The following is a 27,469-nucleotide window of genomic DNA, read 5'->3' on the forward strand; positions in this document are numbered from 1 at the left end:
TTTCAGACTTTGGAAGACCATGCACCGCACAGTGGCAGGGTTCCAAATTGAGGGGAGCTGAGAGCTATTTAGCTCCTGCTTCTAGCATAGTAGAGCCTGCTTAGCTTGAAACCAACAGCTACCAGAAACTACTTTTGGCTCCTGGGGCCAACTGGTGTCTTTCAAACATGGAAATGTGACATTAACTTTGAGTATTTGAGAATGTTAATAAAAGAAGAATTGGGGCACATCTAATATACATTTTAACACAATGGTTCATACAAAAAGGACAAAAAAAATTAAAGGAGCATCTCCAGTAGCTCCTGGCAGTGGCAGAGCCAGGGGGAGCAGGGTGTGGTGCCCCCTATGCCCCCACCCGTCGGTGCTCAGTGCACCCCCCGAGCTTCTTGCTGGTGCTCCATTAGCGGCCCTCCTGGCAACAAAAGCTGCCTGCGCTACTGGCTCCTGTTTCTCCTGCGGTAGCTCCTGCATACAGGGCGATGACAGACACCCAGGAGCTGGTTTTAGCTTCTGCTCATCGAATCTCAATTTCGAACCCTGCACTGGCTTGAAGTCCCTGGATATAGGCGGTTTGCCGCCTAGCAAGGTCGCTGCTCGTCGAGGGATGGCTCAAAATGCAGGTTTTCTTGAGACTAGTGGGTCTCACAAGCCTCTGGGTAGATTGGAGTCGTATTCAGGACCTCCAGGTTGTTTGCAAGGAAGGGTTACATCATTCTCCGGTCGCTGGAAATGGTTATAGCCGCTGCTACTTCAGGTTTGGATTTTGTTTGTGGTCGGCTGGTCAGCAGATTCCAGGATCAGAGCATTTATCAGGAACTACAGCACAACTTCTGCAAACTGTCCCTGCAGTTTACAAACCGGGGCTGTCTGGCTGTCCAATCAGTACAGCCACCCCCTCTTCAAGAACTGGCTCCTTTCAGGCAAGGTGAAAGACAAAGCTGCAGAGTTTTGAACTCCCCTCACTTCCTGCCTTCTCAGACACTCTGGAGCCTCGGTGGGTAATACAAAGGAATCCTGCCGAAGACAAAACGTCAACCAAGGTCATATCCGCCTAGAATGGCAGAAGACCTCAGAAACAAGCAAACAAGAAACGGTGAGGCTGATTTGACAGCCTGCGAGTAATAATGACTAAAAGTCATAAAGGTAAAACCACTGCCAAGGTAAGTAAGAAAGGGGATACATTGTGTCCCCTTAGCACTCCACATAAAGTGGGGTGTGCTGGCTCACTGTTATCAACGTAAAAGGGATATGAATCACTTTACTTCTTGGGAACAGTAGTTCACCCAAGAAAAAAGAATTAAAAGGAAGCCAGTGCATTTAAAATGCTTTGTGCTGCCATAGTACACTACATTCAGTCCAAAGTTATAGGAAACTAACTCCAATCACACACCAAGGAGAGATACAAAAAGGTCACCCAGAAAAAGAGTAAAAGACTAAGTGAGGGGACGGTGGTCGAGGGAGACTCCCCTTCTCCTAGGGACAAGGAATAATAATTACCAAGTCCAAGCAAAACTTTCTGAAGTTGACACAGGTCAGGAAGCTATCATAATTAGTGTCCATTTATGGTACCAAGCCAACTCAGAAGGCAGACAAATTCAAGTGTAGGTGATTTGAGCGTTGAATGTTTGTAACAAAAACACAGATTCATGAATGCAGAAATCAAATTGTTAAACACCAAATTGAATGAATCCACTTTGTCAGGATTTTAAAAAATTGTTACAATACATATGTTCATTTGTAATTGTGCTACTGGATGCAATGATGGATTTCTAAAATCTGGCCTGGTGGACCGATTTCAGGAAGCCACCCTAGTTTTAGTGAAGAGGTTAGCCAAACCCAATCAAGGTATGGTGGAGAATGGTCAAAGATTAGTCTCAGGAGTGAGTGAGCGTGGCCGGGAGGCCACATTGAGTCCAAACAGTGAACCACACAATAATTCTGCGTAGACGCACAAGTACAACAATACTCAATTCATTACAGGCTTAAAACACAGTAGAACAAGCCGATAATACGATCGCACAACACTCAGTTATCAAAGATATATAACAGTCAACTTAGGTTTGTAGAATTGCATAAAATTCACTTAAAAACCTGAAAGGAAGGTAAGTAATGATGTAGTAGTAAGGAAAACCAGTTAAGAATACCCCACCCCCCAAACTTTATTAGTCCAAGCCCTATGTTGAATGGGGCTTTGTGCCCAAAAGTCACAAAAGCAGCTTTTCCAGAGAGGGGACAAAGGTAGGAAAGGTTCTCGTGGTGGTGAGAAATGTTCCAGAGGACTCCTCAACAATGTTACAAGTAAAACCATTTTCCAATACTTGATCACAGCTTTTAGAACAAACGTTTAAAAAGCGGTAGAATAGAATAAACTACAGTTTATTCTAAGGTTTATTAAAGGGGAGGCGGGGCAGATGTAAGAATTGCGAGCACTCCCACCCCCCTTCCAACACCCCCTCTGCCCCCAACTCTGATTTTCCCACGTGACTAGGCAGATCGACTGGGAAATCGGTGGAGATAGGTTTTCCCGCCACTGGATTCAGTAGATGAAGCCCAGGAGCTGCAGTTGCAAGGCGGAATACGGTCGAGTCCAGGAGCTGAGTGCAACCCTTTCTGATGAAGAAAGGCAGCAGTCACCAATGCAGGACTTTTCAGCAGAACACTCTACAAGACTGAGGACAGCTGGTTCCGGCAACAGTGACCGAACATGGGCAACAGCAGGCGTCTCTGAAGTTGTAGTCAAAGACGACCTTCCAGGACAGGACCCCTTGATGCTGGGAAGCTGAAATTTGGAAGGTAGGCCACTTGTAGCAGGAGCTGGCAACCACCTGAGATCTGGACGGAAACGCACAACAGTGGCACTTCTGGCGTGGTTGCCCAATTAAGAGCTAATCGGGTCGCAGGGTGGTCAGGACGATTCCGAGAGCTCAGGACTGCAGGAGCTTGAGAAGACGTCAAGACTGGTTTGTGCCAGCAGTCGAAGGGTCGAAACACTGCAGAGGGCCTTCTCAGATCAGGTAGTCCAGCAGGGCTTCACTGGGGCAATTGAATATCTGTGGACAACTCAGACCTACCCTGCTGTCAGATGAACGGCTAAACAGGATACTTGGCCCCAACGCTGATCTTGGAATGGCTGAAGGAGTCCTCTACTTATAACGAATCCAGAGTAATGGCAAAATTCAGCCCTGCAATGGTAAGGATCTGCCCAACCAGCAGTTGTCCAATCAGGCACCACTATGGGTTTCACGCATGCATGCACACCAGGTCTTCTGGCACTATTGTTGTGGAATGGGACCAGACAGTCCCACCCACTTCCTTGGTCCACGCACAAATGGCATGCACTAGCCCAGGAAGACAGCAGCTTTCCCCAGCAAATGCATGCCCAAATTAGGGATTTCCTGACCTGAGAAGCCAGGAAGAAGGCCAATAAATAACATGGCGAGAGCAAGCCAACAATCCTGTGGCACGGCCATTTTAGAGCATTAGCCATGTTTAGTAGCCAGGCGCAGTAAAGGCAAAAATGCACACTAAAAGTACTGCAAAAATGGTAAAAACGAATTGCTGACACCAGCTTGTCTTTAGGCACATATAAAAGTAACCAAAAATCCCCAGTGTAAAAGACGAGGGTGGTACAAAGTATCCCCATGCACTACATGGTAAAATGCTGTGTGCACCGTTACAATAGTTACCAAAACGGGTAAAAAGTAAAAGATAAAAGGGAAACGTGGTTTCCCAGTACTGATCGTCTGAAGGACGGATTAGTTTCCCCATGATAAATGAGCAAAAGGCCAACCAAGTGAGGCTGAAGGCTTCAGGTCTGTTAAATCAGGACAGCTTCAAAAATAAAAGCAAAACATTTGGGGGTCCATATAATGTTTGGAGGTCAATAGAATATGGAGGAAAAGTTGCCTAAAAGAGAAATCTTTCCCAACACTGGATACTTCAACAAATAAAAGACTCAAGATGTAGTATTAGAGATAGGGTAAGTGAAGCCAAAGATGGAAATGTATTCAGTAGAACAAGAAACATGATATTTCAAGCCGTCACAGAAACAGAACCTAAAAATACGAAGCAGAAAATTTTGAATAAAAACAATGCACAGACTAATAAATCACAAAAGTACCACTGATCTAGAAATTTTTTCAGTTTTAGAAAATAAATTTTACCTTGCTGAAGTACATATCCATCGTGCACCGGAATGGCAGTGGTGTGTGTGGATCCACTATCCAAAATTAGCCCCGTGGATCGGCCGTTAGCAAAACTAGTTTAGATAGGTTGAGGAAAACTGAAACTTCAAAGAACAATGATGACAGAAAAACAAACTAAAAATGATGAGGCACAGGCAATTTGTTTTTTTAAAGGATTAAAAGTAACAAAGTCTAGGAGGAAGAAGGGCTGTAGTAAAGTACAAAGACCTTTGAGCTCATTTGGAGTCAAGGAAACACTTGCACACTACAGTTATATAAAAACATGCTCAATTATTACATATACTAGGCAATGTTCAATTCAAATACAAATCAGGTAAGTAGGGAAAGACACACACACACACAGTTACACATTTAGATTGTAAAACCGGTAAGTATCAAGAGTAGCTTGGAGTTTGCAAACCATTTATCAACCACAATTACTAAATAGCATTAGCAATACTGGCAGTTTAGATAACTTTAAGTAGGCCTAAACTTTAGAAGTCTGACCATATCTGGGAAATTAGTCTAAAAAAGTCAGATTGGAACCAACGACCCTGGGCGGTAGACGCTGTCAAAGTTTGGAAGATGCTTTTAAGTGACAGGTAGGTAACAAATACAGATTCAAAGGGTTCAGGGGGTCTCCATAGGCCACCTGAAGGATTTCAGCCTTGGGATCAAGTGTCCTTCGGCCTGGGAGAACAGAGTTAGGGTTATCCATCCCAACATGATACAGTAAGTTCAAGAGGAGCGAACAACATAAAAACTGCCTAGGTTAAGTGGCCAGGAGTTCGACAGTACTGTTTATGATGAAGAGTGATGTCACCAGTGGGTTCCGCAAGTAAGACAACAGCAGCTCTGGTTTGGGTATCTGGGCTTGGTGTCTGGGTAAAAAACTTTTGGCGGCAACAGACGGTCAGACTATCGCACATATGCCAAGCAGATCTTTGCAGCACTTGGATGTGGAAGCTCAACACAGGGTTTGTAGCAGCAACGGTGGTCACCCGGCAGAATGTCTTCCTTATCTTGGTATTTGACTCTTCTGAGGGGACTTCTATGGTCAGGATGGAGTCTCTATAGATCCAGACAGATGTCCACAAGTTTGCAGCCGGAACCGCGCTTGACAAGACTATGCACCGCAGCAGTGCCCGAGTTCCCAGGGTATTCGGGTATTGCAGGCCTGGCAGGTCACAGCACTTTGTGGGATGGCTCAAACCGAAGCTGGTCTCGAGAGTTGGGCTGGTGGCCGACCTAAGGAGGAAGTCGTCCTGTCTGGATCTTCCACGTCGCACAGAAGAAAGGGCTGGAGCTGCGGTGGTCACTCATTCGGCTTGGCAGTCGCTGCAGACGTCCTTTTCATGTTTCTTCCAGTAATCGACTCTTCAGCATCAAAACACTCACCTTTCATGCAGGAAGCCAGCCAGTCAGAAAGCATGCAACAAGCAAACTTTAGGTGGTGGCTGTACCTTTGGGACAGCCAGGCACCCAGTTAGAACTGGATCGAAGCAGACACTAGAGGACAAAGACATGAGGAGTTTGTGTCCTCCCAGCTTTCTGTCGTCCCAGATACACGGGCACCTTTGGAGGGCTTCTAATAGGGAGCCTGTCGAAGACAAAGGAATGGGCAGGACCTCCCCCACCCAGGTTAGCAAAGGAAGGCTCAAGAAAGGACAAGTCATTGTGATTTTGGCAAAATAAGAAGACTGGCTGCATTTCTGGTCAATGGTGATCCATGTGGCCTTTACCACAGCTGCGACAGCAACCTGCATGTGAACATTACGAAAATGTTGGTAGAAAATATCCACTGCCACCAGCCACTCAACTAGACTTGCCACAAACTATACATTTACAGGAGATGTGAAGAAGAGACTATATATCCCCCTCAGCCCTCCACATAAGGTGGGGTGGGCTGATCTCACAAAAGAAAAGCATAGGTAGGATAAAGTATCCCGCTATCCGGGTAACATTTAAGTTAACCCAGGAAAATAAAGTAAAACCAAAGAGGGAAGCTCAAAGAGCTCCCATCAACACTGCACAAAAGGTGCTGTGTGCTGCAATAGTATAATATTGATGCCATTTGAAGAAGATGGAGGAAAGCACACTCCAAGAAAAAACAAAAAGGGTTCTCAGAGCCACAGAAAAAGAATGAGCGAGCGAGGGAAAAGGTTCCCACTCACTAAGGAGACTCAGATTTAAAACAATAGTCCAGCAAAAATTGTTGGGGGACTCCTTAATTGGGAAGAACTACACTCAAGATGGAAAGTCTACTAAACGGGGCACGAAAACATTAGCCCCCCCCCTCCCCAGGTTTTACTAGACCTCACATCTACGAAGTCCCCCTGCCAAAGCAACCATTTTTCCTATGTTAGGAAAGATTTCTCCTCTGAAACCTTGCTCTCCATAGTTTCTATAGATCACCTGTTGTGACTGAGGGGACGTAAAGTCTCCCGCTTCACTTCCTCTGCCTTTTATTTTTATTGTTGCATTTGTGGTTTACAGAAAACCTTAAACATAGTAGAAGCAAAAAAGGAACAAAGATCGTATATTATAAAAGAAATAGTAACATTCAAACTTTCACGTAGAATAAAATAAGAGAAAACTAAAACCCATCACATTAAAGATGCAACAAAATCACACATTACTTATTCCATTCTTTATATCCAACTCTTTTGATATAACATTTTGAAAATTGTTCAAGCACAAATTAAGAAATACGTTTGTGCTCCCACGAGTATACACCAAAACATGTTCCAGAACGCCTCTGTGGATCCACCACCTGGCTCTTTAAAGCATATCAAAATCATAAACTGGTTTTCAAAATGTGGACATGCAGTCACCAAATACTTCAAAGTTTCAGATGTTTCATTCCCACCACATAATCTGCAGATTATTCCCTAGATGTATAATGAACAAGTAACTTACCTGTACCTGTTGTACTCTAGCATGGGTCTGGCATGGATTCACATGCTCCTGAATATTCCCAGTCGTCATACTGGGAATCCTTGGTAAAAGAAAACAGTTTCAGTTTCGTTTCTGAACTGCCTTTCTCCTATAAACCAATCACTGAGCGCTGGGGCATACTGCCCCAGCCAACGACTGCCCTCTACCTAAGCCCCTCCCCAGGCAGCCATCTTCAGATTTTTACATCATGTTCAAGTGTTAGGAGTATTTGCGTTTCGCTCTTCGAGCTTTTCTATTGTTTTTCACTTTTTATATGAAAACACTATTTTTCGGTCAATCGAGCCTGTGTGCTCCATCGATTATCCATCCGATTAACGGGGACCCATTTTTCGGCTCTTTTCATGCTCCTCAAGGGCTGAATTCGTCAAGTGTTCTTCTTGGAAGCTTCCAGAAGTTTGTAAGGCCTACACCGCGTGGATCATGTCAGATGAGAAGGACTGCGCTTCCCTCTTCAAGCTTTGCTCCGGCTTCTGTTTGCAGAATGTGTTCATGGAGGACAAGCATTCCCAGTGCCTGTACTGGCTCCACCCGACGCATAAAGAAGATTGTGAGTTTTGCCATGGCTTCACTAAGCGCATGATGAAGGATCGACACCAGCAGTTGGAGACGTGGCTTCAGGCCAGGGCCTCTTCCCTTGGTTGTTCCCAGAGGCATGCCTCTTCCGGATCCAGCCAACCTGAGCGGGCATCTAAGTCTTTTGAAAGCGCTCCACTCGTGGCAGCCCAACACAAGGCCAAGCACCGCAAGTCTGCTTCCATCAGGGTCGCCGCTGCTGCGGGTCCCGCGCTGGTCAGGGCACGTTCATCGTCTCCTTCTCTCATCGATTACCAGCCACCACTCCAGCTCTTCATCCAAAAGGAAGTCAGCTACCCCATGGAAGTTGCTGTCCATGAAGGAGAAGGCCAAGCAGGACAAGGGAACCAGTCTTCCCGTGAAGGCCCAGGTGCACCAGGCCAAGTCGTCGTCCTCCCATCAAGTTGGTGCTTGCATTACTCTCGAAGGTCACAGGGGCTGACTCGGGCCAGGGTACCCCAGCGACAGCCAGAGTTTCCCTTCCTCCCAGAAGGGAGGCTTCCACCAAGCTGGTTGAGAAGACTCGGAGAAGAGGATGCCGGACCTCAACCCGAGACCAACTGCTCAGGACCTGAAGAAAGTCGGGGGTAGGGGCAGAGAAGAACTCCAGGGAACGGACATTTCTGTTCAGGGTGAGGACGACTAGAAAAATGTCAACACCGTCAATGGGGACGACGACATAGCTGCTGGGCCCAGCAATCCCTCGCCCCGACCCCATAAGTACCTCCCAAGACCTTTCACTGGACAGCCTTTCGACCCTCGACACGCTGGTGTCAGAGATAAAGAGGAGGATGCCCACCTCTATTAACAACTTAAACACATAGCTGCCATAGTAAACTGCACTAATCAAGTTGACTAACTTCTGCAATAACTTTTAAAGGATACGCGGTTAGAACTGCAGTTTTACACAGAAAGAACGCTGGGATATTGTAATGCTCGAACATTAACTCTGTCAATTTCTCTCTCTTTGCTCGAGTATTCCACTGTGAAAAGAAAGGCAAGCAAGCTTTAAAATAACTGGTTTTCAAAATGAAATGTTTAGAAAACAAAAAGCATACTACATTTTGATAATTAAACTGAAGTAGCCATAAAAACAGAGCAATTCATGAATACAATGGTTTTAAGCATACTTTATACAAGTTATTACAACAGCACAAAACACCTTGCGAACACAAGTTCAAGATAATTATTTCATGTAGCACAGAAAATATTTTTCATAACAATTTTATGTCCGGTAAACTATGCGAGGTAACAAAAAACAGGCAACAGCTCATAGTACATGTAACCTCCACATCATGCCAGCAAAATAGAAAGCAAAGCTTGACCAAGGGGGAAAATAGTGAAATAAAACCACTGCACTATAGTTACAGGTACACAATGAGTTCCATAAGAAATCAAACTAATCGCCAATAACTTTTGACTCCTCTGACGAATTTGGTTGTCATTTTGACAAAAATGGTGCTACCACCCCCTCCACAATCCCCCAACTGTGCATTTTGGGAAAGATGCGTTAAAAACTAAAAAAAAGTTAAGCAACCACTGGCTGAACTGAACCAGGTCAAACAGCTTGGGCACGAAGCGTTGACTCACAAACCATTTGCTATTTGGGGTTATTGCGTCCAGTACTTTTAATATTTGACGGAGAATGGGATGGCCACTTCTCCAAGAAAAATAGCTATATCTCCCATGGTGCATTGCAGGATGAGGCTTTTCAGAAATGGATAAGCCACCATTTGTACTTTTTTAATGCGAGCAATATCTAAGAAAAGGCTGAAAAGTGCCATTTGTATGGCAAAAACAGCAAATGCCATTAGGTAAGAGGTTGGGGGGGCAAGAGGACAAAGTTACATTTGGGAGTTGGAGGTGGGCTAGGGACAGAGTTGGCAACATAAATATTTCCCCATACACTCGGTTATTGAAGAAATAACCACAGCTACCCGACTTCACAGATTAAACTGCGTCAAACAAGGGTTGGGGAAAGTGGGGTGGCACTTAGTGCCTTGAAGGGCAAAAAAGCATTTTTGTTGGCTGTTTTTCCCCCCTACAACCGCAGGTATGACGACTACAAATCACCAGAGGTATGTAGTTCTTTGCAATTATAGCCAAGGTTATATAAAAAAAAGAAACCTTTTAGAAATACTTTTACAGCTACAGTTATGTCGGGGTGCAATAAGTCAGTGACGCGATCGTGTTACAGAGTAGGCATGGCCAAGTGAGCTTCATAGTGGCCCTTCTGTTTTTAGTCAGTCATTCAATTTTGAATTTGGTATTAAACACAAAAAGAAAATTGCATTTATTACAGTTTCCAGCAAGGATAAAGGTTTACAAGGATACAAGTTTAAACAGGCAAGTCAGAAGCATTAATAAACTTGACATTTCATAAAGTAAATAATGAAATAGATAAAAATTCTATTCAGCATTTCATGAAAAGTAGGTAAAAAGACAACACATGTATAATAAACACCCAAAAATATGCGACGATAATGATTTTGCAGCCTCGCACAGGACATAGAAAAGAGGGGTACTTCTCAATTTCATGGTCACGGCATATATCAAAAGAAGCGAATCACGGTTTCCCTTTCAATCCCACACAAGGGGCATTCACCTTTGCCCATAGTACTCCGAGGTCTAGTAAAGGAAGCTAGAGGCAAAGTCCCCCTTCCAAATGGTGGTACAATTGCGAGCTATGTTTCAAATCCAGACCTCTTTTTCTAACCAAGGTATGCTGGGCCTAGTTTCAATCTACTTACCTTCCCTACCAGCAATTAATCCGATAATGGCCTTTTAATGTCACCACCCTCCAACTCATGCAGATTGAAAAATGCATTACTGCCGTGCGTGTCCTCAAGGCCTTGGCTCTTGAATGCATGGCCTATGGCCTTCGGCCAAGCATCCAATAGCCTAGGCCTTGGCCACACTTAGGGCAACGTAATGCCACCATGCATGTCTCCATATCAGCAAGTGCAGCAATCCACATAAACACCACTGCCAGCAACACTCCAACCCAACCCAACTTTTACACCGGTGTGGCGCTACGCAGCAACAAATGGCAACAGTTAACTTAATGGCCATGTGGCCAGCTACCATTATGGACCAACGTACCACATGTAGGTGGCAGCACTCCAGCCCAACTCCCCTACACCATAAATCACCCAATCATCAACACAGATCGCACTCATCAGAATGCACAAACGTACCACATCCTCCATCACCTGTACCCATAGCCATTCACAACGTCTTGTGTCAGTAACTGCAATATTGTCAAAACATTCGACCTACCTCAACAAATCTGCACACAGCATAGCCCTTAAACAAACCTCCAGCAACGTAATGGCACCATGCATTTCACCATCTACGACCATCAACATACACACCACTGCCACCAGCAGTCCTACCCAACCTGCGCACCACCATGTAGGTATGCAGTAACAACTTTCACCAGTTAACACAATCTGGAAAGAAAACACACTCTCCTGCACCCCTATACACCATACTATAGGCGTTCCCACTCCCATTCAGAACTAGTGCGTCACTGCCAACCTACCCACATTCAGTTTGCAGCACTAACGCTACTACAGCCAATCTGCACTATGCAAGCACCACCCTGTACCGGATGCACACTCAAACATGAACACTATTCATGCGGTATGTATGTTGTTGCCATCTGCTCCTCAGTGCATGCCCTACAGCCTACGGGTTTCGCCCATGCAGCCAATAGTGTAATCCTTCCACAGACTGACCGCACCGGCATTCACCCATGCATGCCTCCATGTGCCCAACTACGGCATTCCATCCGCTGCGCGCAGCCACCCGCGCCGACCCCCCCAACCTATGTCGTGTGCAATTCACTCCACATTTACACATAACCTGGCACCACTCAACACAAAAACAGTTTGATGCAAACAGGGCACGGCAGAAGATAAGGGGCTGGTAGGACAGCTGCCTCCAATCACCACAGAAACTACTACCCTACATATGTCACACAGACCACTTCGCACTCCCCCAAACTTTCCCTCCCTTATTGCCGCCAAGACAGCGAATACGGTACATTTCCCAGACCCTTCCGCCGCCGCACTGTCCTCAGATACACAATGGTGGCTTTCAAAAAAATGTTTCAGGCACAGCACGCTTTCCTCCAGCCAACCACCACCTGCGTCCAAAGTTCTCCAACATCACGCCATACCGCCATCCAATGACACTTCTATCCGTGGAGCGAACAGGGAAATGGGTCTGCTCAGATATCACTAATTTTTTGGGGCGTACATTTTAGCGTTTTTCAAAAAAATGTACTGGTCCGTTTGCCACCGAACACACTAAAGCATGCTTTTTGGCCCAAGCCCCCACTCCTGATGCAAAGCAAATTTGGTGAAAATCCGTCCAGCCGTTCGACCTGCAGCCGTGTGCAAAGTTGTTTCCCATTCAGACTATGGGAAAAAAAGTTATAATTTGGGAACCACCCCTGCACAAAACCTCGCCCAACTTGGCGAGAAAATTCAGAGCCGCCCATATACTTTTTCTGCAAAATTTGGTGAGGATTCATCCAAGGGAAGCGAAGTTATAAGCCGACGAACAAGAATATATATAATACATTATTCACCGTAATCGTATTTCTGATGCTTGTATCTGCTTAGATTCACATGCTGTGCATAGGCCAACATCTAGTGGAAGCTGCGGAGTATTACAGTTTGTTTTTCGAAATGGGCGTCGACACAGGGCGAGCCAGTAATACTATCCCTAGTGTGACGTCCACTGTACCCAAGATCCCTCACGCGTCTAGGATCCTCAGATTGTATTTTTTCTGACATGAGGTAGCATGAGGAGTAGCGCGAGTACAGATAATCCAAGCAGATAAATAGAAAGATAAGACTACAAGCATCCATGCGCCTTCTCTCAGAGGGGAGGAAAGGCGGGCGGATGTGAATCTAAGCAGATAAAAGCATCAGAAATACGATTACGGTGAGTAATGTATCCCTTCTGAGGCTTGTGTATCAGCTTAGATCACATGCTGTGCATAGATTAGCGAGCAGTGTTGGAAGAAGGAGGTGGGATGTGAGAAGGGTCATGAGCAAATAAATGTCTTAGAACCGTTTGTCCCACTTGTGTATCTGTCTTGGAATGAGTGTCAATGCAGTGGTGCTGAGTAAAAGTGTGAATAGAGCTCCATGTAGCTGCTTTGCAAATGGTGTCAAGGGGTACATTTGCAATGAAAGCCAGAGTGGCCCCAATGCCTCTTGTAGAGTGGGCCCTTGGCGTAAAAGGCAGAGTCTTTTCAGAAAGGGAGTAACATGGCTGGATACAATTGACTATCCACTTGGAGATGGCACCTTTAGAGACGCGATCTTCTCTGCCTGTAGCTACGGAGACAAATAGTTGGTCTGTTTTTCCTAGCGGCCTGGTCTTGTCTACATAGTAGATGACTGCTCTTCGCACATCTAGAGTATGTAGTTTCACCTCAGCAGAACTTTTGGGTTCTTGGAAGAAGGCCGGAAATTCAATGGATAGGTTAACGTGGAATTTAGAAATGAATTTAGGCGAGAACCTAGGGTGTGTTCGTAGAACCAGTTTATCCTTATGAACAGTCAAGAAAGGATCCTGCACTGACAAACTGAATTTCACTGACCCTTCTTATGGATGTAATGGCTACTAAGAAGGCAGTTTTATAGGTCAGGTGTTTGAAACTGGCTTTATGCATGGGTTCAAAGGGTGGGCACATGAGCTTAGCAAGCACCACATTAAGGTCCCATTCGGGTGGTGGGTTTGAAATTGGAGGGTGGAGTCTCTTTACCCCTTCCATGAAGGCTTTAACCACTGGTACCTCCCACCACAAAACCTTGTTGTGGGAGGTGGTGTAGGCTGACAGCGCTGCCAGATGTACCTTGAGTGAGTTAAATACCAACCCTGCATCCAGCAGGTGGAGCATGTATGTGACAATATTGGAAGGAGTGCAATCAACCGGGTTCATTGGCTTATTCTGGCACCAGATAACGAATCGTTTCCATATATCAAAGTAACAATGCCTCGTGTTAGGTTTCCTAGACTCTTTTAAGATGTCCATACATCTCTGTGGTAAGTTGAGATGTCCAAACTCTGACTTCAGGAGCCATGCTGCCAGGTTCATTGAGCTGGGTTGAGGATGCTGGGACAGTAGGTTGTACCAGCACGGGAGTCTGATGGGTTTGCACACCGCTAGTCTGCGCAAGTGTGGGAACCACAGTTGCCTCGCCCACATGGGAGCAACTAGGATGAGCGTCATCGATTCCCTTTTTATGTTGTTGACCACCTTCCTCATGAGCGGGGTTGGCGGAAAAGCAAAGGCAAACATTCCTGACCAGTTCATCCACAGAGTCTGGCTAAGGGAACCTGGATGCAAATCCTGGGCATTGCCCATTTTCGCTTGTGGCAAATAGGTCTGTAGCAGGGAAACCCCACTGTGAGAAGATGTCATCTACGACTTCTCTGAGTAGACACCATTTGTGTTCTTCTGGGAGGGGATCTCTGCTCAAAGCGTCCGCTAGCGAATTGAGATCCCCTGGAACATGTTGAGATGACAGGTAAATGTTCCGTCCGAGTGCCCATATCCAAATTTGCTGGGCAAGCTTGGACAGATTTGGCGAACAAGTCCATCCCTGTTTGTTTAGGTAAAACATCACTGTTGTGCTGTCTGTCAGGATCTGCACTGACAGGTTCAACAGGTGGGGCTCGAACGCTTGAAGCGCTCTGAATACTGCCAGAAGCTCTAGCAGATTGATATGATTCTTGGCCACTGTGTGAGACCAGAGACCCGAGCTGTGTGGTGAAGGAGGTGTGCTCCCCACCCTGACAGGGATGTGTCTGTTGTGACTACAGCCTGTACCTCTGGATCGTAAAAGGGTTTCCCCTTTGACAGGTTCTCTCTTGTCCACCAGTGAAGACTTTGTACTAGTGTTGGCGAAACGACCAGTAGATCATCCCACTGACCACTTGCCTGAGACCACTGTTTCCCCAACAATTCTTGCATGGCTCGCATGCGCAGGCGCGCGTGGGGGACCAGGTAAATACATGACACCATCATGCCTAGCAAACGCATCGCTTTGCGCACCCTTATCTGGCGACCGGGCTGATCGAGGAATTTGCAGTAGTAGATTCTGAATTCTTTCCTCTGATGGAAAGGCCAACCCCTCTTGAGTGTTTAGGACAGCTCCTAGGAACTGTTTGGAGGTGCTTGGCACCAGGCTTGATTTTTTCACGTTGATTGAGAAGCCCAATTGAAAGAGGAGGTTGATTGTTGTTTGGATGTTTTGTCTGCAAATCAGAGGTGATTCCCCTGTTATGAGCCAGTCATCCAGGTAAGGGTACACTGGGATTGCTCCCCTGCGCAGGTGCGCTGCCACTACCACCAGTACCTTTGTGAATACCCTTGGAGCCGAGGCTATTCCAAAGGGCAGCACTTTGAATTGGTAGTGCTTGTTCGCTATCTTGAAAACGCAAGAATTTACTGTGCTCTGGGAACATTGAAATATGAAAATAGGCATCTTTCATATCCAATGTTGCCATGTAATCCCCTTTTTTAGTAGCGGGATTACCTCTTATAGAGTAGTCATGCAGAACTTTTGTGGCTTGACATACTTGTTTGCAGGGTGTAAATCTAATACAGGGCGCATTGTTAGATTTTTTTGCCACAAGGAAGTAAGTTGAATAAATGCCCTTGTTTACCTGGTTGGTTGGGACAACTTCTATGGCGTCCTTTAATAGAAGCGCTGTTATTTCTTCAAGAAGGATCTGCTGATGTTTCTCTGAGTGGACTTTGTCGTGGGGGGTGGTCGTGAGGACGTTGAAGTAGTTCTATGCAGTAGCCCCCTACTACCGTGGACAGCACCCATCTGTCCGAGGCGATGCCCTTCCATGCGTGGGTGAAGTTGGAAATGCGTCCTCCTAATGGAGATGCATGGGAGGGTACCTGGAGCGGAATGTCACTTGCTCTGAGGTGGGGTGCCACCTCGAGCTGGGCCTCTGCCCCGACCACCACAACCTCTCCATTGTCCTCGGGGATAGCCTTGGAAAGCTTGTCCTATTCCCATAGGAACCTTGGCCTTGATTGTAGCTGGATCCTCTGGGAATTTTGGCCCCGAAAACGGCAAAAATGACTGCGACCCCTTTGACCAGGCGGCTTGTTTGTGATCTGACCTAAAGATTTTAGAATGTCATACTCATCCTTTGCGGTCTTAAGTGAGTCTTCCACAGGCTTGCTGAAGAGCACATTAGGTTCCACTGGCATGTTTATTAGAGTGGGTTGTGTCGCTGGCCTAAAGCCTGACTGGCGGAGCCATGCATGCCTCTTTATAATAGTCCCCTCTTCAATTACTCTTCCGGCATTGTCAGCTGCATCGAAATTTGATTTGACGAGACAGGTAGACACAGCCCTTCCATCTGCTGCCACCTGAGCTAGTTGTGATTTAAGTGGCTCCGGGGCGGACTAAAGTAACGCAGAAACTTCCTCCAACATATGGCAGTTATAACTTGCCAAATGTGTAGCGTTGTTGGCTATTCTAGTTTGATAGGCCGCAGAGGAAGCAACCTTTCTGCCCATGGCATACATCTTTTTGCTTTCCTTATCCGGTGGTGCCTAGGAGGAAGCAAGGCGTGTGCCTGCTCTCGTTCTTGTCGTGGTAACAACCAATGAGTCTGGTTTCAACTGGCCTCTTATATACAAGGGGTCTGATGGTGCAGGCCTGAATAGTTTTTCCACACGTGGGTTAATGGCCTGTGTGAGATTGGGTGCTTCTAGGGAAGGCTGTATTCTGCGTCGGACCGATTTTAGTAGTGGGATAAACTGACCTACTGTCTTTTTGTCCCCCAACATTTGTTCAGCGAAGTCTCTATCCTCCTGTACCTCCTGTGTGTCAATCTGGAAGTGTTCCGCCGCTTTAACTAAAACTTCATTGAGGAGGGGTTGATTATCATATGTTTCCACAAAAGATAGATCCTCCTGGTCTTCTATTTCGGGGTCATATAGATATATAACTGTGCTTTGTAAGGGGACATTAGAGCGAGACCTCTTAGAAGGGGGTTGGTAGGGTAAGGCAGAGGATTGAGAGCCTGAAGGGGCTGAGGTGGGAGGAGTGGAGTGGAAGCTTTGAAAGTAATCTGGGTTCTTTTCATAAAAAGTAGCCATGAAGGTCATTCTACGCATAACCCTATCAATATCTTGTGAAGACCATTCCTCTGAACTTTGGATCACAATAGGTTGAGGGGGAAATCCTCATCAGTGGGAGGTATAATTTTTGGTCTAGAGTCCTTAGGTTTCTCTATGGACTTGGATAATATTCCCTTTTGTGATGTCTTCTACCTAGGAGGGCTCTTGTCCCTATGAAGGGTTTTAGAGGACTTTTAATGTTTTTCCCCACCCTGAGGCCCGGAGGAGTGTTTAGACTTTTTGGGGCATGCCGTTTTATCAGACGAACGGTTGAACTTTGGGTGGGAGCCGAGGCTTCGTCCGTGGATGATCGGCCTTCGGAAGGAGTTTTTCGTGCAACCCCTTTGCCGTCTTTCAACGGTTGAACCCTGTCGTGTAGCGATCTTGATCTAGATTTCCCAGAGGACCGGGACTCGGTGGACCATTCACGGGGTGTCGAACGTTGTAGAGTAGTCGACTCATCTGTCGAATTTCGACTGGGGCTTATGTGCTTGGTGGTGTGTGCTTTTGTAGAGCTGCTGCCGCCGGGTGTAGTCCCCACAACATGGCCACCGGCCTGTCCTACGGGGTCGGGGGTCTGCGCTTGAGTAGCTTAAGCTACTCCGATGCCCTCGCCTTCCGAAAAAGTGCGGCGTTGCTGCCATCGCTAAAGGCTCCCTCTACCTCCATGGCTTCGAGTTGCCTGGCGTAGTGGGCACAGCGTTTGGTGGAGCGGTCCTTCAACGTTTTACGCTTGAAGAGCCTGCACGCTCGACAAGTCGTTTCAACGTGGTCTCTCTGGAGACATCGACCCAGGGGAATTTGCGATTACACTTAGGGCAAAATTTAAAATGGTGTATTTTCCATAATTATGGGTTATGGAAATGGCAGCTGGGCGAACAAAATATAGGAGAGAATATGCATTCTAAAATGGCCTCCCCCCTCTCTCTCCCTACTTTCTGGGCCAAGGCCCGGGCGGCCTTCCAAGGCCGTACGGTCCATCGCGATGGTCTCCGACATGCGGTTTTCTTTTTCTTTCCCCGGCTTGGTGTTACGGCGGTCGAAAGGATAGAAAATCGTAATTGTATAAAGTCAATGGCTTATCGCCAAAAGGAACTCCGCTATACGCGTCCATCTAGCATGGCGGAAAAAAAACAATCTAAGGGACCTCAACGCGTGAGGGATCATGGGTACATTGGACGTCACACTAGGGATAGTATTACTGGCACGCCCCGTCGACGTCCCTTTTCGAGTTTCGAAAACTAATACTCTGCAGCTTCCACTAGATGTCGGCCTATGCACAGCATGTGATCTAAGGAGATTCCACAAGCCTCAGAAAAAAAAAAAATATATATATATATATATATATATATATATATATATATATAACACCAATGACATCAAAGATGGCATCACAAATCTCATTCATGACATCACTGATGACATCACAAGTGCATTTAGTTTTCATGGGTAGCCTCCAGAAGGGATTCTTATAGTAATGGTGGCAAAAAACTATCAACGATCATCGAAAGAACTACCATGAGAGACGTAGTTCATTCCACAATGCACAGCTATACACACACCATAGTATTACACACTTCTGTGCACTACATGAAGCAACTCATGTGGAACCGAGGCCATAGCCTGCACCATGCCGCATAGAAGTGTAATGTTCAAAATGTTCCCATTTGACAGTGAAATCATGAATGCTTTCGTTATACAGTTGTGGGTACTGTCAATCATGTAACAAGTAGCAACCATTTTCTTAGTAACTACTTAATTGCACTTCTGTACAGAAAACATAAAAACACCACAATGCATACCAATAGGAGCATATACAGGGAAATTAAAGTAAGCAAAAAAGGAGCACTATTACCAGAAACTGTTCCTAAGTCATTATCTTCATGCACAAATATGCTTGCTGTATTTTATGCTTTTTCCTCCCCTATATGTATATGTATGACATCATATGAGTACCCTAAGGAAAGTAGTGTAAGAACATATGAGAAGGGTGCCGTACACAAAGGTAGAACCTTTAGAAATGTTACTTACGCACTGTTAGTGAAGAAAAGCACCTGGCCTACGTATGGCAGTGAACAAAAAAGAGAGCCACACATATGATGTCATCAGTGATGTCATGAATGAGATTTGTGATGGCATCTTTGATGTCATGGGTGTTAGTCCTTGCAGAGCACACTGGTGGCGCGAGTTATAGTTGCTTACCTTACCATAACTTGCGAATTTCGGGGGGTTTTCGGTTTTACCTGTAATCATAACATCCCTGTAACAATGTTTGTGCACTGAATTGCATGGGTTTTTGCTAGTGCAACTTAACCATAACGTTCCTTTAACAATGTTTTTTGCCAGTGAATTTCATTGGTTTTTAGCAGGATAACCTTGGTTTGTAAAGAAGCTCTCTCCAACACAGTAAAAGAGCTGGCAGCATGGTAACGGCCACAGCAGTCACAGACTATGTGTCTGGTTGCGCACATTGTGTGGCATCCAACCTGCTCAGAAAGGCGCCTGTTCTCTTATATAGTGGTGTCAATCACTAAACAGGAAAAATGTATTACAACAGCAGCATGGCAAAGAATGGCAAGCGAAAATGGAGTAGGTGTACAAATTGCGTACATACAAACCACACAGGAGTATACCATAAGGGAATGCATTAACAGTAATAACGTCTGCCTTCACCAATCGTACCGCACTGCTACTGTACATGGGAACAAAACTAACGGACAGAGTAAAAACCGCAAAAGCTTAGAGCAAAACGGCGGTACAATGTAGTACGGAAGCAAAACTGTGTCCAATGATTGCACATGCGTTTCAGTATGCAATAATACATATGTATAACGTGTTTTTTTAAACGCACCAATGACAGGCACCTTCTAGTTGCAGAAAACTTCCCTCACAACAGAAAGACTTCCTACAGTAACCCCATTGGTACGCACTGTACTGTGAAACATACATTATGGACTATATATTCCTGCATGTACAGCAAAGACATTCTGTTTTCTGTAACAAAACATATTGGAAAGGAAAGCAAGGCAGTAGAAGGCGCAACCCTTGCACAACATCATTCACTCATAGGAAAGGAAACAAAGTGTGCAAATACCAAAATAGACAGGCCGGAAAGCAAAGTAAAAAAAATGACCAACAATTGAGCCCCCTTACAAGTTCCGCACAAACAAATGTTTCGGACAAAATGAAGTGGCTGTGGTACACCTGCACATATACCGCTTCCCCATGTATGAGTCCAGCATCCCCTGAAAAAAGTGTCAGGGGAGACGTGCCAATGGCACAGCAATCTATTCCTTCCCTAACAACGAAGTTTTGCACATCCCATGTCCCCACGGTAAGTATGCAATTGTGCTACCCCTTCCCTTCTAGTAATGGTGTGCACGAATGTCCAAAAGTGCAAATTAATAATAGTGTTCCTAAGTGTTTGGGTGGTATGCTGTTTTTCCTGAAATTGCGTTCAGACTCAGCAGCACACAGTCCTCCTTCCAATGCTTCCAAGTAAACAAAAGGTAAGTGTCCTACATAATAACCACAATTACAATGAACGCATCCGTACGACAACAGCAGGCTGTGCATGGCCGCATGTTCCTCACCACCTACCAATGCGTGTGGGAACAGACGTTTGTACGTACTCCAAGTGCAAGCATGTATATGTGTGCCTCTGTCCTCGTCGCAACCGCACTGTGCAGCATATGCAAAGGAATGTTGATGTGGTGTAGGCGTCCACCCGCATCGTACAGATAGGTATGCAAATAAACATCCCACCTCCAGTACCCTACAAACAGCTAGCATCCTACCACAATGGTCGACAGACGTGTGGCGCACTATTACTCTGTAAAAAATTGGCAACGGTATACATAGTACACCCACGCACATGGACAATGCTGTTCGCCACAAAGAGTCCAGCCGACAGTCGTCCAAAAGCATACATGCCAACACTGTGTACCCAAACATGTGTAGGGATGTCCACTTTTCAACAGTCGTACCTGCCTTACTGATCACAACGCCAAATGATGACACATCAACTTCACCCCATCAAATGACCACATAACATCAGAGTACATTGTAGCATGTGGACTCTCACCTTATGAAATCACAACAAATGGCCTAAGTTGGCATATGGGCTTCAAGAGATCACAATAACCAAGTACCTGGGGTGCTCCATCCCATATTCTGCGACCCATCATGATAAAGAAAAGTACCAAATGAGTGATGTGTACCTACTGTCACCAGTGTCTTCCTCAGGGCAGCACAATTGTCTCTTAAAACATGAATAACAGCAATATAATCAACCAGTCACTTTCGACTTTTGACAAATGCATGAAACCTGGTGAACAATGTAGGACATCACAGCATATGTACTACTTCAGTACGAATGAACCATTTTAATATGTCTTGGTAAATCAAACCACATGTCAGTGAGTAAAGACAAGCAAGTAAACAAAGTCATAATAGTGTAGTCAGTAGGTAAGTGCAGTAACTTTTTAAATAGGCGATTCGCTCGCCTCATCAACTTCCTTTCATCTCCAGCTGAACCCTACTCCCCTCCCCTGGCTACTTTGCCCTTTTCCCCATCTCATGCTCCCTCCACTCCTCCGCAGGGTGTACCTCCGATTTGTACCCCCACCACCCCCGGAAGGTCTTTAAGCCTGGCAATCTTCTTCATCTCGCCACCCTAAACTCCTGCTCTGCTGTCAAACATTCCTCTGACATCTGCCTCCTCCTAGAAGAACTTGACCTTTATGTCCTTGGTCTTACCGAGACATGGTTCACAGCCAGCTCTGTCATAAGCTTTGACACTCTCCTCCCTGACGGCTACAAGATCCTCTCCGCCCCCAGATCCACCCGGCCCGGTGGTGGTGTAGCCTTGATCTTCCCTGAGTGGATTGCTGCCTTCATCATCCCCACTCAGACCTACTCCTCTTTCGAATGCCTTGTCTGTAGGCTTTGTCTCTCTCCTAGTTACTCTCACAGTTGCTACTCTACCGGCCCCCTGGTCAAATCACCTCTTTTCTCTCCGAGTGGGCAGACCTCTCCTCCGCCCTCCTGGCGTCTACCTCAACTCCTTCTCCTTGGTGACCTCAACATCCATCTTGATTCTCCCTGTTCCTCATCTTCGCTTTTTTGCGACCTCTGCGATTCACTCTCCCTCTCTATCCTCCCCTCTGGCCCGACTCACTCTGCTGGATACACACTTGATGTCCTGATCTCCTCTGGCCTCCCTGTATCTACTCCCCTCACCACTCCTCTCTCCTGGAGTGATCACTGCCTCCTCTCCTCTCATCTTTCCATCTCCTCCCCGCAAGCCAAGCCCACCCCAAGATTGCCCCCCACCTTCTCGGACATCCGGCCCATGAAGCGTGCGTCAGTCGAGGCTTTCGCTGCCACCTTCTCACCCCCTCCTTCACCCCGGGCTGATTCACACCCAGACACAGCACTGTCTCTGCTCTACTCCTATCTCTGCCACTCTTGAGGTTCTTGCCCCTGTCATGAGGATCCGTTTGAAGCCCAAAGTCAAGTGCAATTCTTGGTATGACTGACCTAGCTACACTTAAACGCAAGTCTAGGGCGGCCGAGAGGAAATGGCGGGTTTCTTGCTCATCCTCTGACAAACTGGCCTGCCGCCTGCTCCAAAGGCAATACCGACTCTCTGTATGCACTAAGAAGCGAGTCCACATTCAAGCCAGTGTCTCTGCGGCATCTAACAACTCGGCCGAACTCTTTAAAATCTGCAAGGAGCTGGCCAACCCTGCTGCAGTAGCCACCCCTCTTCTCGCCTCTCAGGCTCTTTGTAATGCCCTGGCTACACACCGTCTCGAAAACCCAGGACATCTTGTCCACTCTCCTCCTCTCCCACTCCTCTCCCTGCTTCTCTGCTTGCTGACCCCACCCTCAGCAAACCACCCTCCCTCTTTCTCCTCCTTTCCTCTTTTCTCCCCCGATGAGGTCGCAAGACAAGTCCGATCCATGAAAGCCTCATCAAAACAGGTCCATCCCTGTTCCTCTAAAACCATTAAGGACCACATAGATACCCTTGCTCCGGCCCTTGCCGATTTCTGCAACCTCTCCTTTGCCTCTGGGTCTTTCCCCTCCCCTCTGAAGCACTCCCTTGTGCATCCTCTCCTCAAGAAACCCACAGCTGATCCTTCTTGACCGGCTAACTATCGCCCAATTACCATAACTCCCTTTTTGGGTAAGCTCCTGGAAAATCTTGCCATCTCAGCTTAACTTTCATTCTGACTCCGTTGGCTCTCTCCACGACCACCAATCTGGCTTCAGATCAGCCAGAAGCACGTAAACTGCTCTCCTGAACATCCGTGAAGACCTGCTCTCCAACCTGGACTCTAACATTCCCTCTGTCCTCATCCTACTTGATCTCTCCCCTGCTTTCGACACAGTCAACCATACCACCCTGCTCAATCGTCTCTGTGACAACCTGGGTATCACAGATCAGGCTCTGGCCTGGCTGACCTCTTTTCTCTCTGATCAACCCTCCCAGGTACAACTTGGGTCCTTCCTATCTTCTATCTCCCTCTCTACCTGTGGTGTTCCCTAGGGGTCTAACCTCTCACCCTGGCTTTTCAAACAATACCTGGCAACTCTTGCATACTGCATTTCCATTTTTTGCACAAATTTCCAGTGCTATGCTGATGACACCCAACTCATTTTCAGGCTCCTTTCAGCCACCTCCTCTCCTTCCCTCATCTCTGACTGTCTCATCGCCATTCAAAATTGGCGTGCCACCAACGATCTCTGTTTAAATGCCAACAAGACTGAGATCCTACTCATTGGTACACCCTCTCCAACCTTTCCCCTCACTCTCTGGCCAGCCTCCCTTGGCCCACCTCCTGCCCCTACCTGCAAAGCTAAGAACCTCGGGGTCATCTTTGACTCCACACTTTCCTTCTCCCCACACATCTCTGATGTCTCAAAAAAATCTAACTTCTTATTGCAACTCCTTAGAGGTACTCTTCCTTTCCTCACTTTCCCTCAGAAGCTCACTGTCTCCCAAGCTCTGATTCTCTCCAAGTTGGACTACTGTAACAACCTCTTTCTAAATCTACCTGCCTCTACTCTCCGCCCTTTACAACTAATTCAGAACAGGACTGCGAGACTCGTCCTTGGCCTCAAGCCCTGGGATCGTATCTCCAGCTCTGAAATCCCTTCGTTGGCTCCCAGTGGATGCAGAGATTAAATTTAAAACCCTTTGCATTGTCCACAAGGCTTTCTGGGGCCTGGGTCCAAAATACCTTCAACTATCCCTCCGTAAATACCTCCCCTCTCGAGCCCTTCGCTCCTCTACCTCCAACTCCCTCAGGCTCTTACAGGCTGCACTACCACTGCTAACACTCCATTTAATTATTTATGTACTTACTATTTATTTTGTTTCTCTCCTATGCTCTGCACTTCCCCCTTTTTCCCTTCCCCATGCACTTGTGCGTTCTCAATGTCACTGGGCCTAGTAAGATCGTTGTTTTTGTTTCTCCCCTGTTCCCCTCCCTTTGTCTGGTCGCGCTCTGAAACACCTGTGTAATAGCGCGATATAAATAAAATATATCAATACTAAACTATAGCTTCACATCAAACAGATGTTTTAAAGAGGCCTCAAAAAGGCTACTTTTTTCAGAAAACACAAGTGCACTTGGTGTTACAAACCGTAATGTTACATTGAAATAAGTAAGCAGCAAAATAAATGGGACCAAACTATGAGCAAACATACAATACAAGGTTCCAAAATCAGGGGAGCTGCTACCAAAGAAAGTGCGACTGGTAGCAGAGAACGGCCTGCCTAGGTTCACACCCAACCGTTAGCAGGTGCAACATTGCACTCGCACACCAACTACTGCCAAACAAGCACACGTATGGCAATTTGGAACAATCTGTAATTTAACATTAGAACATGTGTACATGACAATTTAAGTGTAAGGGGTGTTCAATAACAAAATGAGGTCCCTTCTTTTCTGGAAGCAACATTTGCAGAGCCGCAGTCACTACCTCCTCCTTGCCCACTGTTACCTTCTCATCACTGGTGAATGCTGGCTAACAAGGAGCTGGTTTCAGCTCCTGCAATCTTTCTTTCAAGGGCTGTAATACATATTGCGTATTACAGTACATGTACTAATTGGAAAACCTCCACATTGAAGAATGCAGAAATCAGAGGGGACAGTAACAAGGAAACAAAGTACAAGCATCAAACAGTTGCAATTTACCACAGGTCAACAGAGTACATCACTCAGTTTCCCACACACGCAATGTGATGTCACAAGGAACAAGTGCACTTTGCGTCTTTGTGCAAGGTGGATACAGGCCTAAATAACACATCACTGACTTTCCGACACAGTCACAGACACCGCACAAGTTACATACACACTGGTGGGGATCTGTCCATTAGGCACTTCAATACAATATCACGCACTTGCCTACACAATCTGTCACACTCCATACAGTACAAAAACTGCTGGAGGCCTGCAAACGTTCATGAGCACAGTGTCACAAAGACATGAGGCAGGCCTAGGTAGGCAGGGTAAAACACTGTCTTAAAACCATTTCTATAAGTAAATGGGTGTATTTCACTTTTGGCAATGGTGAAATTTGCAAATGTGCTGTGCCACAGTGCGTCTGCCACTACCAGCAACTATTCAACTGTGGCGGAGTACACACAGTAGTGGCGACAATTATGAACGTCCCTTCCTGTCACCCCGCAGCAGCAACAATTCCCATTGTCCCAATGGCATAGGTCGGTTCCAGAAAAAGGGAGTACATGCACGTGCGTTCATCAAAGGACGGCGACATAAAGGTGAAACATTATTTGTTCCCTCTGCAGTGTCTTCTTTGCAGCACATCCACATTGCGTAAGAGTACAAAGTTGGACACACTCCCATCACCAACATGTCACAGTATTCGTTGTTTACAACAGGCCTCTGCGTCCACACTGCAGCCACAAACGTACTTGCACAACCCCTGTGGCTGTACAGTCCCATTTGCATAGTCCCCACTCTCAAAGCCCCCGGAGGTGCCTTTCAACCTGCGTCACGACAACAGTGCCAACATGACCAGCCGAACACACCAACGGTGCGTGTCGGCTCTTATTGTGGGAACAAGAGGCGGACTGACTGTCCGACAGTGGCAAAGCATAGGGTTCAGCAATGTACGTAGTATTTTTTGGAAAGGGCAGGCTTACAAACACATCCCTATGTCCCATTGCACATGCATGCATGCGAACAATGTGCAGCTGCTTTCCGGGTGAGAAATGTGCACAACAATCCATCCAAAATACACACTGTAGAAGTACTGTATTTGCGCCTTTTCTGAGCAGCGCAGTATGGCACAACTTTGCCCTGCAAGTTATGGTGCACCACTCCTGCTCACCTACAGTGCGTCTGCAACTACAACCAGCTATATCACTGTGCTTAAGTATGCATACTAGCGGCAACAATTATAAACGAGCCTTGGTGGCACCCACACCCGCAGCACCGACAGGCCCCATTCTAGCAGGGTCATTGGCAACTTCCAGAAAAAGGGAGCATACACACGTGCGTGTACCCAAGCACGGCGAAGGCCTGGTTGACATTCCTTCTTCCCTTTCCATTCTGCTCTGTACAGCACAAGGTTATTCCGTAGTGGTGAAAAGTTGCCCACGCTTCCACCAATCACTATGAAGAGCTCTCCATTTCACAGTTTTACTTCTGTACAACAGGGCTCTGTGTACACACCACAGCCACAAACGCCGTCCCGCAATCCCTGTGGCTATACAGTCCCATTTCCATGACCGCCATCCTCAAAGTTCCCGGATGTGGCTTTAGAACTGCGTGCAGCGGTGTGGGAAGAACTTCCAACCAGGGTACAGGAAGGTCGATGTAGGAGGTGGCTCTCAAGAATGGATTTATTTTTTATTGGATGTTTCCTGCAAAACACATTTCCCTTCAGATAGTCTTTGCTTTTCTGTTATCTTGTGCGGACATTCTTCTAGTAAATTCTTCACTGCTTCGTGTAGACGGGCAAACACAGCATTGCCAGTGGGCGACAATGAAATGCCATTTTCTTGAAATAACTCCTCATTCCCACAACCAATGAGGTCATTGTTGCAGAAGAACATTCCAGCACCGGACACAAAACTGTTCATGCTTCTGTTAATGAGACACCTTCCTGCGTCGGGCTCTGAACATCCAGGAGCACTCTCCCATACTGTGCGTGGAGTGATAGATGAGAAAAGCACCTTTGCAGTAGGAAAAAGCCACTTCACTAGATTCACCAACCTCCTCAGTCGACAAAACAAACCTTCACAATGCGCTTTACCCATATGCATACCGCCATAGTGGATCACGACAACATCTGCTCTACCAAAAGTGGCCAAGTCTTTCAAAAGTGCGTGCATGTCGGCGAAACGGGGCTCGTACACTGCATTCCACAATGAGTCTACTCCTTCCAATGCAAAATTGCCAGCAAGTTTTCTTTCGCGGGCATACTTATGCAGATCTATAGCGAAGGCATCTCCCAAAGTCCACACAATGCGTTTCGCCATGTCAGCGAACATCACTATGCACTACATAATGGACAACATAATCACCGCCCCTTCCTGTGA

General features: G+C 46.4%; 1 protein-coding gene across 1 annotated transcript in view; it reads right to left on the reverse strand.

Annotated features, from left to right (window-relative positions):
- Positions 1-27,469, reverse strand: part of ACTL6A (actin like 6A) — a 528,174-nt gene that overhangs the window by 349,535 nt on the left and 151,170 nt on the right. Inside the window, exons 5-6 of the mRNA XM_069618679.1 lie at positions 8,601-8,698; positions 4,164-4,258 (exon numbers count right to left, since the gene is read on the reverse strand). Coding sequence (XP_069474780.1) covers positions 4,164-4,258; positions 8,601-8,698 — 193 coding nt within the window. The remainder of the gene's footprint in view (positions 1-4,163; positions 4,259-8,600; positions 8,699-27,469) is intronic.

Source organism: Ambystoma mexicanum, chromosome 10, assembly GCF_040938575.1.
Source record: "Ambystoma mexicanum isolate Mex_15411 chromosome 10, UKY_AmexF1_1, whole genome shotgun sequence".
NCBI classification, from domain to species: domain Eukaryota; kingdom Metazoa; phylum Chordata; class Amphibia; order Caudata; family Ambystomatidae; genus Ambystoma; species Ambystoma mexicanum.